Source organism: Neltuma alba, unplaced genomic scaffold, assembly GCF_004799145.2.
Source record: "Neltuma alba isolate B1F8T4 unplaced genomic scaffold, ASM479914v2 tig00011574_pilon, whole genome shotgun sequence".
NCBI lineage: Eukaryota > Viridiplantae > Streptophyta > Magnoliopsida > Fabales > Fabaceae > Neltuma > Neltuma alba.
Window position 1 is genome coordinate 360,553 of NW_021636228.1, and position 17,123 is coordinate 377,675.

General features: G+C 35.5%; 1 protein-coding gene and 1 pseudogene across 1 annotated transcript; both read right to left on the bottom strand.

Annotated features, from left to right (window-relative positions):
- Positions 1-1,666: 1,666 nt before the first annotated feature.
- Positions 1,667-14,680, bottom strand: LOC114715090 (cellulose synthase A catalytic subunit 8 [UDP-forming]-like; annotated as a pseudogene).
- A 726-nt stretch (positions 14,681-15,406) lies between these two features.
- Positions 15,407-17,122, bottom strand: LOC114715112 (uncharacterized). The gene is made up of 3 exons (XM_028899905.1): positions 16,671-17,122; positions 15,977-16,105; positions 15,407-15,851 (listed from the first exon to the last, which is right to left on the bottom strand). Exons 1-3 carry the CDS (start codon positions 17,118-17,120, stop codon positions 15,750-15,752), a joined length of 681 nt encoding a protein of 226 aa, XP_028755738.1. The 5' UTR covers positions 17,121-17,122; the 3' UTR covers positions 15,407-15,749.
- Position 17,123: the final 1 nt, after the last annotated feature.

Genomic DNA, 17,123 nt, shown 5'->3' on the forward strand with positions numbered 1-17,123 from the left:
ATTATTTACGCCACTTTTTCAAATCTAAAGACTGAAACAATTTTTCATGGTATTTTTATTTCATTACTCATTTGCAAGAAATTGTTTAATTTGTCTGTTCCTCTGGGAATTTCTTCGAATTTTGGTCACGTAAGGTAAGGGGCTCTTGGGCTTGTTTTTCGAATAGTAATTATTTCAAAACATAAAACAGCAGGCAGCTATTGTTATTTTTAAGTCAGGGAGATTTTTATTTCTTTTATTTATAAGTTATATTGTTAAAATTTTAACATAAATGTATAACTTTGTCCTTCATTTATTATTATGTAGATTGTTATTTCTAAAGTTTATATAATAAAGGGAAAACCATATTGGAAGTACCTATACTTTCTCTCAATTTTCAATTTGGTACCTATGTGTTTTTTGTTCTTAACTAAATCTTTAATTTTGCTCTATTAACATCATTAATCCTTATGTAGAGACTAAAAATATCAATAGAACAAAGTTATTAGAGCTAATGTTGCTAAAAAGATAAAATTAAATGTTTAATTAAAGGGGAAAAAAACACATAGGTACCAAATTAAAAATTAAAAGAAAGTATAGGTACCTCCAATATGGTTTTCCCTATAATAAATAACGATAGAGTTAAAAAGTTTTTAAAAATTTTAAGATAGTATTAATAAGTTTTAAGGTTTTTCTTAATTACCGTGGAACATGTTGAAAATAATTTATAAATAAAATCACAGGAATATATGATGTCTTTTTTTTTTTATTTCAAAAATCATTACTGTATGAAGTTGATGTATGGGTGGAATTGACATTTCTGTCTTTTACATTCAAATTACAAAGAGTAGAAGGAGTCAGAAATAAATGGTGGAGTATGTCGCTTACTCAAAACTAAAGACTAAACCAATTTTTCATGGCATTTTTTGTTTATTTCATTACTTATTTGCAACAAGTGGTTTGCCTATTCTTTTGGGAATTTCTCAAAAAAGATTGATAAGTGAGGTATACAGAACTCTTAAGTTCTTTTTTTTTTGGCAAAATAATTACTCAAAACATAAAAAAGTATGCATGCAGCTTCCAGCACCCTCCAACAATTGTCGTTTTAGAGGATTCCTTTATGAGGGAAGATGAGAGTTTGACACCAAATTAAAACACGAAAGTTATGAAGTAATAATGAAGAACTACAAACTAAAAAGAAATAACTAATCAAAGAAAGTTGGTTTTGAAATTATGTATGCCACCATTTGATTCTTTTCCCATATTGCATGAGTTTTTGAGAATTGTTATTTTACAGTTTTAGTCATGCTTGAGATTCGTTTATAGCTTTTATTCTTTAATTAATTGGTAATTATTTGTGGATTATAAAGGTTTATAGGTTGAGTCATAAAACTGGTTCCTAGAAAACCAGGAGAGCACTCTCACTTCCAGTACTCTCTCCCAGCCCCCTTCTCATTGTGTGCGCTTGTGTATACTTAATAATTACAACATTGACTATGCTTTTAATTTTCCATCTTACTCATTGGCACAAGCTACTTAATAATTACAATTAAAAAATGATGGAAAATTTGGAGGGGGAAAAAAAAGTAAGCTTTACTCAGATAGCTGAACAATAACCGTTTTAGTTTAATTGGTACCCTTGTTAATTTCTTAATTAGATTTCAAGCTAAGAAAAAGAACAACATCCTGCATGTCAATCATTTTAATATGTAATTGGAAATACAATCATTGTTACATAGAGATACTGAAACCTGATCTTTACACAAGATGACACAAGATTTTCTCCAATGCTAAAAAAAAAAAAAAAGAAATATACAAATTTTTAACTTATTGTCAAACTACAGAACAGTTCAGAAAAGAAGTAATATCTATGGCTTAATTGGAACTCATAATCAAAACAGTCCAAATATTTGGCACAATCCTTTTATTGGCTTCAGCAGTCTATAGTAATGCACTCCTAAGAGATGGTTGTATTGTCCACTGTGCCCACAAATGGATTTATCTTGACCCATATAAGAGAGAAGACAGAGGCAAGAAGAACTGACCGAAGGACAACAATGGTTGGAGTCCTATTTTGTCGCCCCATGAGACCTTAAGGATCGGGTAGAGATGAAAAATAACCCAAAAGGCAAAGAACACCTTCCCAAACAGTGGACCCGAGGATTCATGTCCTCCATTAAGTATATCAAAAAACCCAGCAACAACACCAACTATGTTAACCACAATAAGGGTTGTTGGGGGGATTAAGAGTGTTGTCCACTTGATCATATATAATTCACCAAACTCAGTGTCATCAGCGGCCTTGGCAGTGACAGTAAAGTTGGTATCCACACCAGCTAACATCTTCAGAAATCCTTGGAAGACAGCAAAAAGATGGGCTGAAACACCTCCAATCACCCAAAATTGCTCATTACGCCACAAATCTTCGATAGTGACCCCACTCCAACGCAGCTCAAGCACACTGGTCACCATGATGGAGAGGAAAAGCCCAAGAAAGAGGACACTTGCAAGCTTGGAAAGTGCATCAGATAAAATATGATGTAAGGGATTTGGGACATCTGGGTGTAGTGTCTTAATTTGTTTCACAATTTATGCACTATGTCCAAGTATGCTGCATTAACTTCTGCTAGGTGCTTAAGTAGAATGGGGAACCCTACCCTAAACTAATTGTAGAGGCAAGAGAAGCAAACTACTTAAATAATCCCCTTGATCATCCCATGTTACTCAATTACCACCAAGTCTCCATCAACTTCTGACCATATTGATTAGCTATAAATTGGTTTCTTTACTTCCGTAGCTAAGAGTATCCTATATATAATATGGAACTTGGTTGAAATACTTATAAGGGACCAATGAATGAATAAGAACAAATATACCTCAGTAGCTTTTCATGATAGATGGAAGAATAAAAATAAGAAGTTACCGTTGGTATGATAAACTTTCCAGTGAGAAGGCAGATTGCTGGCAAACAACAATAAGCAATGAGAGGAAGGGACGTGAATAGGTAGACAATGGTATTTGATGGTTTTTATGGGGGAATGAACACTGAAAAAAAAAAACACACAGCGAGATGCAAGGCCAACGAGAGAGAAACTGTAGAGAAGCAAAACTGATAATTTCATTAAATTTCTGATGCGTACAATACTGAATTTATAATATATTCAGTTACAGCAAATTGAAATAAATGATAATTAAAAAAACAAAGGAAAATAACCACTAACATAATGGATTCCTATTTTATCGGTGCCCACTTCTTGCTCCTCAAGCTTCGGCGGATATCTCTGTAACTAACTTTTGAATCAGTCTTCCAATACTCCCCCTTGATTCAAAGTCGCACACACCAAGCAGATTTCTGAGATACATGTGTCTTTTACCAGATAGTGCCTTAGTGAAAATATCTGACACTTGACTTTCAGTGTTGCAAAACTTCAGGACAATTTCTCCCTTGGCCACTAATTCCCTAATAAAATGATGCCTCAGCTCTATATGTTTTGTTCTTCCATGAAATGCTGGATTTTTTGCCATGATAATAGTTGATTTATTATCACAGTAGAGCTTAGTTCCTTCAAGTTGCTTCTGTTGTGCATCTTCTAGTACTCTTCTAAGCCAAATACATTGACAAGCTACTGCAGTAGCTGCAATGTACTCAGCCTCTGCCGTTGACAGTGCAACAGTGGCTTGTTTCTTGGACATCCATGTGATTGCTCCTGTCCCCAAGCCAAATAAATTACCAGAAGTACTTTTTCGGTCATCTAGAGAGCTTGCCCAGTCACTATCAATGAACCCAACCAGTTTGAATTGATCTGAATGAGTGTACCAAATTCCATAATTCAATGTACCAGCAATGTACCTTAGAATTCTCTTAGCTGCACCATAATGCTTCATTGAAGGATTACTCATATACCTTGACACTGCACCTACCGAAAATGAGATATCTGGCCTTGTGTGTGTCAGGTATATCAAACCCCCAACCAGACTTCTATACTGGTTTGGATTTGCTTTTGGAGCTCCATCATCTTCTTGTAACTTCTGCTTAACATTCATGGGAGTAACCTTTTTCTTGCAATCTGACATGCTAAACCGTTTCAACAAATCAACAGCATATTTCTTTTGGCACACAAAAATTCCAGCTTCATCTTGCTTAATTTCTAACCCCAAATAGTAATGCAGCAAGCCTAGATCAGTCATCTCAAACTTGCTCATCATATTGGCTTTAAATTCTTCTAACAGTGAAGTACTTGAGCTCATATATATTATATCATCAACATACAAACAGACTATAATGAAATCTGATGTACCTTGCCTTTTTACATATAGCGTAGGCTCATTTTCACTTCTGAAAAATTTGTTCTGCTGGAAATAAGCATCAACTTTGCTGTACCATGCTCGGGGGGCTTGTTTTAAGCCATAGAGAGCCTTCTTCAGCTTGTAGACTTTCTCTTCTTCTCCCTGAATCACAAAACCTTCTGGTTGCTCTACATAGACATCTTCTTCTAGTTCTCCATTCAGAAATGCTGACTTGACATCAAGTTGATATACTTTCCATTTGAGCTGAGCTGCCACTGCTAGAAGTAATCTAATAGTTTCGAATCATGCCCCTGGTGAAAATGTCTCCTCATAGTCTATCCCTTGTTGTTGAGAGTAACCTTTTGCCACTAGCCGTGCTTTATGCTTCTGAATACTTCCATTAGCATTAAGCTTTGTCTTGAAGATCCATTTTAAGCCTACAACATTTTTCCCTTCCGGCAAATCAATCAACTCCCGTGTTGCATTCTTTTCTATGGCATTGAGCTCTTCTCTCATAGCTTTCTGCCATAATTCTCTTTCAGCAGCTTCATCCTATGTTGTAGGGTCAAGTGCCATTAATGCAAACTGATCATTTTCATATATCTCCCTCAATTATCTGAATTTTCTAGGTGGCGTCTCATCAGAAGACTCACTGGCAGAGCTTGAGCTCCTTCTTGATGGTGTTGTTGCTGGACTACTGACTGGAGTAGGTGCATTGACTGAAGTAGAAATTGTTTCCTCAATTAATGGTATTTGCATTTGATTTTTGCTGCTATCTGAGTTGTTCTCACTCCAATTCCAGCCTGCATCTTCATTAAACAACACATTTCTACTAATAATAATCTTCTCATCTATAGGGTCATACAACTTATATGCCTTAGACTCAATACAGTAGCCAATAAAAATACATTTTCGTGATTTCCCATCAAGTTTATGACGACTTTGGGAATTTATAAAGACATATGCAATACACCCAAATATTCTTAAATGGCTTACAGTAGGTCTTCTCCCTCTCCATGCTTCACAGGGAGTGCTATCTTGTACTGCTTTTGTTGGGGAGAGATTCAGCAAGTACACGGCTGTTGCTACAGCTTCTGCCCAAAAGGTATTTGGCAACCCTTTCTCTTTTAGCAAGCACCTCGCCATTTCCACCACTGTTCTATTTTTACGTTCTGCTACACCGTTTTGTTCTGGTGTGTAAGGTGCTGTGAGCTCATGCTTTATGCCATTTTCTTCACAAAATCGGTTGAAATCTGATGAGGTAAACTCTCCTCCTCTATCTGTACGAAGTACTTTAATATTTGCATCACTCTGCTTTTCAACCATTGCCTTAAATTTCCTAAACATCCCAAATGTTTCTGATTTGGATTTTAGGAAATATACCCAATTCATCCTGCTGAAATCATCAATAAAGAGCAAAAAATAATAACTCCCACCTAAGGATTTAGTATCCATAGGGCCACACAAATCTGAATGAACAAGCTCCAAACATTTTGTTGCTCTCCATGCCTTTGCTACAGGAAATGACTTCCTTGATTGCTTACCATAAGCACAATTCTCACATATATTAATTGCAGAAATTTTTGGCAAGCCATAAACCATACCTCTTTTCTCAAGAAGTTGCAGCCCATTGATGTTTAGGTGGCCATAGCGTGAATGCCACACCTCAGAAACGTGTTTCTCACCAGCCACTAGAGCATAACCTTGCATAGCTTTAACATCAAATGGGAACATTCGGTTTTTGGTCATTGGTATCCTTGCAATTACTCGATTAGTTGCCTTATGTGTTATAACACATTCTCTATTGTCAAATAAAACTGAATATCCACTCTCCATTATCTGCCCTACGCTCAGCAGATTGTGTGCTAAATTATTAACAAGCTGAACATTCTCCAAGAATTTAGTTTTACCTGGAGTAGTGTTGATTGCTACTGTTCCTTTTCCTTCAACTCTCATCTCCTTGTCATCACCCAGCTTCACTGTCTTCTTTTGGGTTTCATCTAGATCAGTGAAGAAAGACTTCTTCCCTGTCATGTGATTTGAGCAGCCACTGTCCACAAACCAAACTTCACCTTCTGCATTTGTTTGATCAGCATATGTCATGAACAACTTGTCTTCACTATCAGCTGCTTCTGCAAAATTTTCCTGTTTGTCTTTGAACCAGCACTCAACTTTCATGTGCCCATATTTCTTGCAATTATGGCACTGAATATTCCTTTTATCTTTGTAATCAGATCTGCCTCCACCTCTGCCACGGTTGGAATTCTTCCCTCTAAATCCTCCTCTGCCTCTTCCTCTACCAGCACGATTTTCAGTTTCTCCCTTTGCTTGAAAAGCTTTCTCTTCTGTCATCTCTCCTTTTCTGTTAATTCTTGCTTCATGAGACTGCAAAGAACCCATCAACTCATCAAATGTATAAGCTGATAAATCCTTTGATTCTTCAATGGCTGCAACTACATGATCAAATTTAGGAGGTAAACTTCTCAATACATGTGTTACCACTGTTTTTTCTGACACTTCTTCTCCAAATGATCGCATCTGGTTCACAACTGCTGTTATCTTTGTCATAAAGTCCTGCACAGCTTCTTCACTCTTCATGCGCAGGTTCTGAAATTCACGATGGAGAGTTTGCAATTTTACTCTTACCACCGTAGAAGAGCCATGGAATGCAACCCGCAAGGTTGACCATGCTTCCTTTGCTGTTTTAGCAGCTGCAATCTTGGAGAAGATAGAATCATCCATTGCTTGCTGAATAAAAAACAGTGCCTTTGAGTCCTTCTTCTTGTTTTCTCTGACTCTGGCCTCCTCCTCATTCTCATCATATCCATTTTCCACCAAATCCCACAGCTCTTGGGATTTAAACAGAGTTCTCATTTTAATGCTCCAGAACTCATAATTTTCTCCTTTGAAAATGGGCATGGAAGGTTGAGAAATACTCACTGCACCATTGTTACTGACTGCCATCACGCCCTACTTTGATCGACTCAGCTCTGATACCAAACTGATGGTTTTTATGGGGGAATGAACACTGGAAAAAAAAACACACAGTGAGATGCAAGGCCAACGAGAGAGAAACTGTAGAGAAGCAAAACTGATAATTTCATTAAATTTCTGATGCATACAATACTGAATTTATAACATATTCAGTTACAGCAAATTGAAATAAATGATAATTAAAAAAAACAAAGGAAAATAACCACTAACATAATGGATTCCTATTTTATCGGTGCCCACTTCTGCTCCTCAAGCTTCGGCGGATATCTCTGTAACTAACTTTTGAATCAGTCTTCCAATAGTATTGACATAAGCCAGTCTTTGCAACCATTTAAGGCGGCCACCTCCATAACCATACCAAAGGGGACAGTGTCCACTGAGGAAAATCTCAACTGATCTAAGTGCCCATTGCAAAACTTGGTGCAATCGATTAGACAGATTGATGGGTACTGACCCTTTAAATGCAGGCCTCATTGGCACACAGTAAATTGATCTCCAGCCTCAACATTGCATCTTGAACCCCGTCAAGATATCCTCAGTGACTAAACCATAAATCCAGCCAATCTGAACAAAAAAAAAAGCAATCAATTAAAGAAACCAGAGAATTCCAATATAATTTCCAGGTATCTGTTATCACATTACTAGTTCTTCTAAGAGTATTCCTTCATATGTTATGCTTTTATTAGAAAATTTAAAGCAAACACCTAAGAAGCTTTATCCAAGTTTAGTCCTTAGGTATCCTATGTCTCCAACTTGCTATTATCTGATAGGCTTGCTTCTGCACTGCATTTTGTACAAGACCAAGAGTATTCTAAGCCTAACCTCTTTTCCCCATTCAGTCTTCTCTTCGTAACCGCAGCTAATCACATGAATGGCCTCTTTGATCAGCGTTGAGGGATTGACAGATTCAAGAACCCCTCCATTCTCCATTAGAGTAGATTCAATAAAAACAGATGACAAGCCGAATGTTTTCTCAAAGCTCCTCTGCGAAATCAACATTGATCGTTCATGCTCATCATAATCTGCATGGAAAGGAAAGGAGAATATAAGATATTAAAAATTCAGCGATATCCTTAACTAAATCTGATTGACCAAATTAACTAAGCTTACTGTCAATCTCTTTGAGATTAAAAATGGCAGCATCGAGTTCCTCCCGCTTTGCATCTCTAAACAACTCTGAGGCATCTTTGGTGGACTTCTTGGAGGGACAGCAGCAGCAGGATGGAGAAGATCTTGGTAAGTTGGGCATGGAAGGGGGACTATAGCCATAAAGAGCCTGCCTATTGAAAACACATCCAGTTCCCACATATACTGGTCCTTAAATCCCATCAAGTCCTTTCATGTTAACCTGAAATGTGTAGTTAATAGACTCTTTAGAAACTCTTGATGTATTCATATAATTAAGTGGTTGAAGGCTACTAAAATAACATTGTGATATATCTCTATTTTAGTCCATTGTTGTAATGAATAAGTTGCTAAACGATATTATGAACAAGAAAATTTGATTAAATTCAGCTAACATCCAGAAGAAAGGGACTTTCTTTTTATTGGCCAAAAAAACAATGGGACTTTTGTTATTGCATAAAAAGAACATGGAGATGACCAAGCCTCTTCTATACTCCCTCTTATCACCAAAAGATATGAGAAAGAAGATTTGAAATTGTCGAAATTGTTTTCTTTAGCCAACGGGGACTGTCCAAATTTTTAGTCGTCCATCAAAATTTTGTTCCAATAATACCCCTCAATAACAATTCTGCTATTAATTTCAGATTTCAAAATAAGGGAAAGAAACTGTTCAACTCAAGGGATGATTGCTAATTTAATGGTAGTATTTTAATCATTAAATGAGGGGCATTTTTTGGAAAACAATATTAATTTGTGACAAATTTAATGAGCTCGACTGTGTTAGCTCTTTTTCTTAATCTTAGTGAAATGGATTACCGTGACCTATATTTGAGATCAGAGGGAGTATTTACTTTGCTTTATACTTACATCAAAGAAAACTATATTGCGATTGGCATATCGATCACTGTGATCAATCCCATCAAATCTCTGGGGAAACTGTACATAGCACACATCTCTGCCAACTTGTGGATCCATCAAAAAACACATCGCTTCTCGAACAGCCTTGCTATTGTTAACATAATGGTCACAGTCAAGGTTGAGAATGAAAGGAGCATTTGTGAGAACCGCAGATACCCTCAATTGTATCAAAAGAAGTAAACGTCAAGCATCACAAAATCTTAAAGCACTTATATGAAATATTGATACTACAATTTGGTCCATGCCAACGCATTTTCAGCACCAGCTTTCTTGTGGTGTTGGTAGCCTGGCCTTTTCTCTCTGGAAACATAGACCAGCCGGGGAAGCTCATTTCCTTCTATGTCATAGGCACCACTGCGTCCAAGGAAAACCTGAAATGGAAATTTCTCCAGCAAATTCAATTTTGTGAAAAGCAAGGAAGCCAATGAAAAGACATTGTGCCTGTTTGGAGGAGCGGTCTGAGCATGAAAAAGCAGCTTTTGGGCTTATAAGTACGATTGGGGGAGATTGATATTGTTTGGATTAGCGTTTAACATATCTGACTTATGACTGAAAGCTGGGTTCAATCGCGCGATTTGAAGAAGCTATTTTTAGCTACTTTTCGCTTTTCTGATCAGGCTTTTTTACTAGATTCTCTCTCTTCTCCCTTACTTTTTGTCGTGGCTTTTCCTTTCCTCTTTACAACAGGTCCGTCTTCCCTTACGTATATGTTACATACATGCTCACTTAACATAGCTTTTTAAAAAAAATAATATTTCTGATTTTTAAAATTATTTTTATTTTATATTTATATAAATTGTACACAAGTATATCATTTAATTAATTAAATTATTTCAAATTTATGGTATTATGTAAAATTATTTTTTTAATCATATTTCATTATTTATTAAAACTCATATCTACAACCAAACTTATTTTTACTCAATCATCATCCAAACAACCTTTTACCAATCTCACTTTTACAAACTAACTTTTCTGAACTCCAATCCAAACACAATTCAGCTTATTCAATTTAACTTTTACCCAACTTCACTTTTCCATAAGTCAAATTGACAATAAGCTACTTTTCCAATCGCTCATCCAAACGGACCCATTAGGATGTTGCATCATCTGTATTTTGAAACAGAAAGATATGGTATCTGTTCACCAAAAAAAAACAAAGAAAGAAAGATAAGGTATCTAGAGAGAATTGCTCAAATAGTTCTTTTTACTTCGTAATGGGAACCTAAGAGATTTTTAACGATTCAATTGACACAAATCTAATTTGCTTATCTAAAGGTTTAAACGGAGAAATAAGATTTTTATCAAAAAAACAAGAAACACAAAGGAGATGGTGGAAAAGAAAGACCGCCAATTGAAATTTTTGTCATATTGCAAATAAGTTACTGGAGAATATGTTGCCAATTTCTATGATATCAGCTAGGTAATTAGATTTTTTGTTATGAATCTCTCGTAAAAGAGGTACCTGAATCATGCCGGGATGATCTCTAGTCTTATTTCCTGGCCACGGTGTTCCATCTTGCATAGTCCATCCTTCTTCTGGTGTTTTCTGAGCCTTTGATACCAAAGCATTAACCCGCACATTGAACTCTTCATAGTCCCTCTGTGGCAGAAATGAAATGTATTTGTAAAAAGCTGCTCTAATGATGCATTTGGACGAGATACAACAGAGGGAAAGAGAAGTGAAGGTTTCATTGAAACATTTTCTTTGTTTGGAAGCCAATAAAGAGGAAGGTTAGAGTATGAAAAATTTTCCCACTAGTCTTCCTAGTTTCTCCATACTCCTCTCTCCTTCTATACTATAAGTTTCCTCTGCAACGAGGAGGGCTGTCATTTAACCATCTTTTCATCTTTTCCCTTCCTTCTCACCCTTTACATTTTCTATGGATTTTTTTCCTTGTTTTTTCCTCCCAACTCTAAGATGACAACACCAACAACAAGTTTTATCTCACTAGGTACAATTTCGCTGAACTCTCAACTTACGCTTAACTTCCCCAAGGTTGGATGGGGGGCTTTGAAGGAGAAACCACCCATTAAGTATTATATTGATAATTATTTTCAAAATTCCAAACCAATAGGTTGGTCCCTAATACATTTCATAGAATCTAGAAAACAAGCCACACTGTTTACGACTGGTGAATAATGCAACTTGATATATTATAAATTTTATATTTATATTGATTGTTATTTATTATTCTTTCCAATCTCTCCATATAACACCTAGGGATCCTAAGATACTTAAAAGTTATAAGGACACGTAGATCTAGATGCTTACTTTCATTGCTCTACGTTCTTTGACGAAAGAAGGCTGAATTTTATCCCTCAAGTAATCAATCTTCTGAGAGAAGTAAAACTCAGGAGCTTGTGGTTCAATTGAATACTTCTTGCAAAATGGCACCCATTTCCTTGCAAAATCAGCTGTCCCTACAAGAGATTCACATGTCAGCATTGCAGCACCATCGTCTGACACGTAACAGGGAACTTCATCTACAGGATAGTCCACAGCAAGAATAGAAAGAACTGTATTTGCAGTTATCAACGGTGGCTCTTTCAAGGGATCGACTGTACTGACAAAGAAGTCAACAGCGGCAAGCTCATTTGGTTCACCTTCTCTTTTAAACCTGCCATGTCATTGTAAAATTGAGAATAGTATCAACATGACATTTAAGTTAAATGATTAGACGAACATATATCAGTTTCACATGCCTCTTCATTTACCAGAAAATCAATTTTCCTTCGCTAGCACTATTGGCAAAAAGAGAGGAAATGACATAAGAGACTTTTGCATGATCTTGTAAAGGGAGGCATTTGCAGTGCGGATATGTTCAGTTCTATTAGAATTAATGTATGATTGTAATAAATCAGGGGTCGAAGGGAGAAAAAACTAAAGCAAACTAATTCTTCTGCAACATGATTTTGAAGTTAAAGAAAACTATCTTTATAACACAAGGCATTAATGGGCACTAATTTGACAACACTCTGCATTTTACCTGGCAAACAGCCTGTCAAGGTAGGTTTCCCTATTGAGGGGGCACCATTTAGGGAACTGATCCAACACCCAGAAATATGCAAACCAAATCTCACAGATGACAGATGTCAACCACAGAGGATGAGCACTATCAACAGGATTTGTAACTCTAATGGAAGAAAAGCCCCAGGATTATCAGTAACATAATGATCACAATTCTGTATGGCAAGATTTTGGTTCTTGAGACTGGAATAATTCTTGAAAGTGGCTCAGCACCCTCTGATAGCCTGCAAAATAAATCAGCATGTTAATTAGAATATGTGTGTGTGTGTGTGAATAATTTAAATCTGTTAGAGCAGAGCGAAAAAAAAATCATGAATACATGAAATTTACTAAACGTCCCATTCTTGTATATTTTGTTTTTCCATGTTCTTATTTCCTTATCTAGGTGGTTGTTAGTTAACATTGTCATCCTATGTTTTCTTATTTTACCGCTTGAGATTTGGCTAGCTGGCTGTATCTAAACAATGATACTATGATATAATTTGAAGTCGTCCTCTTCAGAGAAGTGGTTTCATTTCTCATTGAACTTACTGTATTTCTTCCATATGCTGCCGCTCTGGTGGTAATGGGGCCTCATTTTCTGCTCTAGGTTCCTCTTTTTTTTTTTTTCCTTTTTTTTTCTTGTTCTTTTTGTCCTTTGACTTCCAGCTCTCTACTCTATTTTTCCAGATTGGATTCCCAGATTCACCATTTGCTTCTGCAAGAGAAACAACTTTATAATGATAAGTGATTATACATAGAATGAATTGTACCAAGAAAAGTCTAGCATGTAGACCAACATCAACATCCTGCACATATCAAGGAAAGGTTGTAAACTGAATCATAAATATCTCAACAACAAAAAAAATAATATAAAGAAGAAGATGCCAGCTGTTTCTTTTTTCTTTAATCACAGTTAATCTCTTCAAAACAAGAGTTATTCACTTCGTTTTTTTTTCCCCACTAACTCGATCAATACAATAGGGAGAGAATGTACAGAAACAGAGAAATATTGACATATAAAAAAGATAAAAAAGGCGCACGCACAAAAAGATGGCTCCTCTGTTTCATCCTGTAATATATGTAGCATTTGTTTATATTATTGTAACTCCTATTGGAAAAGAAATATTGAAGTAAATTTCAACAAGTAACTCTACTTTTAAGTAGTAGGAAAGCACGGACAAATGTAGCAAGAAGATACAAATAATTTAAGAAAAAAGAAAAATTGGCTTATAGGAGGCAAACAGAGGTGCAATTTTTTTCAATGCTTCCCTCCCTTCATAAATTAGCCTTTCATGGATATCATAGTAATTACCAGGGGAAAACATAGAAAATAAGCAGGAAAAAAAATCATAGAGCTAACGAACCTGAAAATGATAACATGGATGACCGATTTATCGTTCTACATATTAACACTACCCTGCAATACGAAATCATAATATTAGTTAGCCTTTGAAAAAAGCAATTTTGAAGACAGGCACATTGGCATAAAGCACAGGATATAATCAATTGTGTATTTCCTTGGTCATTAACTATACACTTTTATAAACAATATTTGTTAGTGTGGGCATATCATACCTTTGCTGAGGATGGCAATTGTATTGTTTTGTTAAGGTCTCCTTTGCCTTTCCATTCCATCTTGTGCTCTTCTATTTTCACTTTGGACAACTTTGGTGTTTCCAACACTCCTTTACAAAGCATCTTCATTTCAAGGCATCCAGTTATTTCTATCTTTTCTAATTCTGGGAATCTGAAGGTGTGAATTTGTGAAGAAAATATCTTCAAGCTTGGCATGCCAGTAAGTTTGAGCTCACACAATCTATTGAATGTGATTCCACTTTCTACATCATCATTAGTCTCATTCATTACAATTTCCTCCATGTTTTTGCAATCATTTATCTCCAACCGTTCAAGACTCACTAAGCTTTTAGCAGTTGAACTTGTCACTAAATGAATGAGCTGATGACATCCAGATACACGTAGGCTTCTCAATTTTTCAAATGAAGCAGAGGATGGTGCCAACTTGACCAAATTACAACAACTTGTGACAAAGAGGACTCTTAGGTTTTGATGAATTGGTGGTAGCTGAGAATCATCCTTCCATATACTCTTGAGCTTATCCAAATAGGAAATGACTAATGCCTTAAATGGAGGAATTTTTCCCATAAAACCAATAATATGGTCCTGTAAAGGAAATATCTCCTCAAAGGAACTATGCTGCACACCAAGCCAATGCAATTTGGGAAATCTTTCAAGATAGCTATAGGGAAAGGTTGCTCCTTCATCCTGAAAGCTTTCTACATAAAGATTTGTTACTTTAGGAAAGATATCTATTATCGTTGTGATATTCCCTGCATTTAAGGCCATACTTATGGTTGTAGAAATTACCTATAAAATAAAAATTAACAAAAAAAATTACCATAATTAGTATGTGATATAGTAAATCAGATCAATTTCAGACTAATATGCATAATTTTCATCATTTTCCCCAAAAATACATCCATGCATTAAAATTAGGAAAAAATAAATTAATTTTATACCCGCTTTTTTACTCTAAATTAAATTGGGAAAAAAAACTATCATCTCCTCCGAATTCACATTTAGCTTTAGGCTTTTGAAAGTGAAAATTACATATAAAATGATTATTGATAAATTATTACTATAAGAAGGCTGTTTAATAATTTAGGTCAAGATATTTTTTAAAATAGTAATTTTCGTTTTTTTATTGTAGATAAAATCTTTCTTATCAATTGGTCAATTTTTTCTAATATTTGTATTTTTCATCATTGATTTGCTTCTAAAATCACATCCATATTTTAAAGTAAAAAAAAATCTTTGAATCATTTTTTAGCTCCCTTTCTTTCTAGTAAAAAAGGTACCAAACATTGCAACACTATTTGCAGTCTACCACATTCATTTATCAGCATTTGCGTGCAATTAGAGTCTTGTAACATGAAAAGTTTTTAATTTATGGGAGCCGACCGAACAACTTCAATATCTGTATTAAATAGTTACCTCATCCTAAATTTTGTAGACGGTGAGGAATTATTTAAAAAGTAGAAAATAAGAAAGTCAGAATGGTGGACATACCTCTGGAGTAATAAACCGATGTTGGATGGTATTGTTAAGATCGGTCATCCAAATATCTTTATGATGATCAAATCTGTCCCTATATACTTGAATGCTTTGAAGATGCGGGGCATGAATGTTACCTGGACAGAACATTGTGAGCCGAGGACAATCTGTTATAGTTAAACATTCTAATAATGGAAACCTAAAAGTATAACTGTGGCCACAGAATCTCTTCAATCCTTGTAAATATTCAAGTTCCAAAAGCTTCAGTTTGCTGAAAACGATTTCCTTGCCCTCATCATCCTCTCCTTCCTGTTTCATTACAATTTCTTCCATCTTATAGCAGTACCTTATCCTCAGTGTTTTAAGATTGATCAAGCTTTTTGCAGTTGAATTTGTCATTAAATGAATGAGCTGACGACATCCGGACACCTCCAGCACCGTCAAATTGGCAAGGCAGAGTTCCTTGAATGGTGGAATGTGATCAATACTGTGTGAATGTGATGGGAATATCTCCTCAAAGGAACTAAGATTCACATGAAGTTCGTTCAGCTTCAGAAATCTTCCAAGCAATGTATACGGAAATGTTACCCCTTTATCACGAAATTTTTCTATGCGAAGAATTTCCACGTGAGAAAAATGGTGCGCTGGAAATTGGTCATTCCTTATCATGCTAACATCATCCTCATATAACACCATCTCTCTTTTAGTGACCAATCTCTGTAAAACAATTATGCATAGGCACAGATATTATTCGATTATAATTACATAATTTGATATTTCGTACTAAGAAAAGTTTATAAATAATAATGCCCTACTTTTATATCACGTAACTTCATATTGAATCAGTAGCGTAGCCATAATAATTTATTTTTATTGACTCCCAAGTCAAATACGCCCACTAGCTAGAAGAAAGAAAACTATGAATAATTTTGTTGCCCATTGTCTTCCTAATCAAACAAGTGTCAAACATTTTGAGTTCATTAATTTTTAAAATTAATCTTGGAAAAGAAATAACGATATCAACTACGACAAAAAATTAAAGAACAATAATATTAAAGCATTCCGCTATGCATCCCATTAATTAATTATGATGAAATTGTTTGTGGTGTTTAATTTGTAATTAAAGTGATGTAATAAGATTATACTTAAAGTTTAGTAGAATCTTTAATTAAACCAAAATATGTACAGGGAGATTTATATTAAATATCATAAACATGGAAATTTATATATGAGTACTTTTGTAAAATCTGGAAATAGAAAGAACTAAGCACGCTAGACGCACCTGTTGGTGGATTGTTTTGTTAAGGTTGGTGTCCCAAATTTCATGACGCTTTCCCCCACCGTGTGACAACTGAATGCTTTGAAGAGATGGTGTATCAATGAGTCCTGGAGAGAATATTTCCAGTTTTGGACATCTTTCTATGATTAGAGTATCCAATAATGGAAACCTGAAAGTATAATTATGGCCGCAAAATCTCTTTAGTCTTGGTAGGTCACAAAGTTGCAAGTACTGCAATTTGTTGAAAAAGATTTCCTTATCCTCATCATCCTCTCCTTCGTGCTTCGATATGATTTCCCCTATTCGATCGCAGTGAGCAATTGAGAGATGCGTGAGATGGACCAAGCTTCGTGCAGTTGATGACGTCATCAAAGTGGTCAGCCCATAAGGACATGTCACTGTAAGATGTGTGAGATTTGGTAAAGAAACTAAGGATGGTTCCAAGCTTTTCATCTT

Excerpts from the sequence above, each read along its gene's own strand:
- LOC114715112 (XM_028899905.1), bottom strand. The coding sequence starts at position 17,120 with ATGAAAAGCTTGGAACCATCCTTAGTTTCTTTACCAAATCTCACACAT. Across the intron at positions 16,106-16,670 it reads ACAAAACAATCCACCAACAG|AGATTGGTCACTAAAAGAGA; the intron begins GTGCGTCTAGCG and ends ATTGTTTTACAG. Across the intron at positions 15,852-15,976 it reads AAAAATTTCGTGATAAAGGG|GGAACTCTGCCTTGCCAATT; the intron begins GTAACATTTCCG and ends TCCACCATTCAA.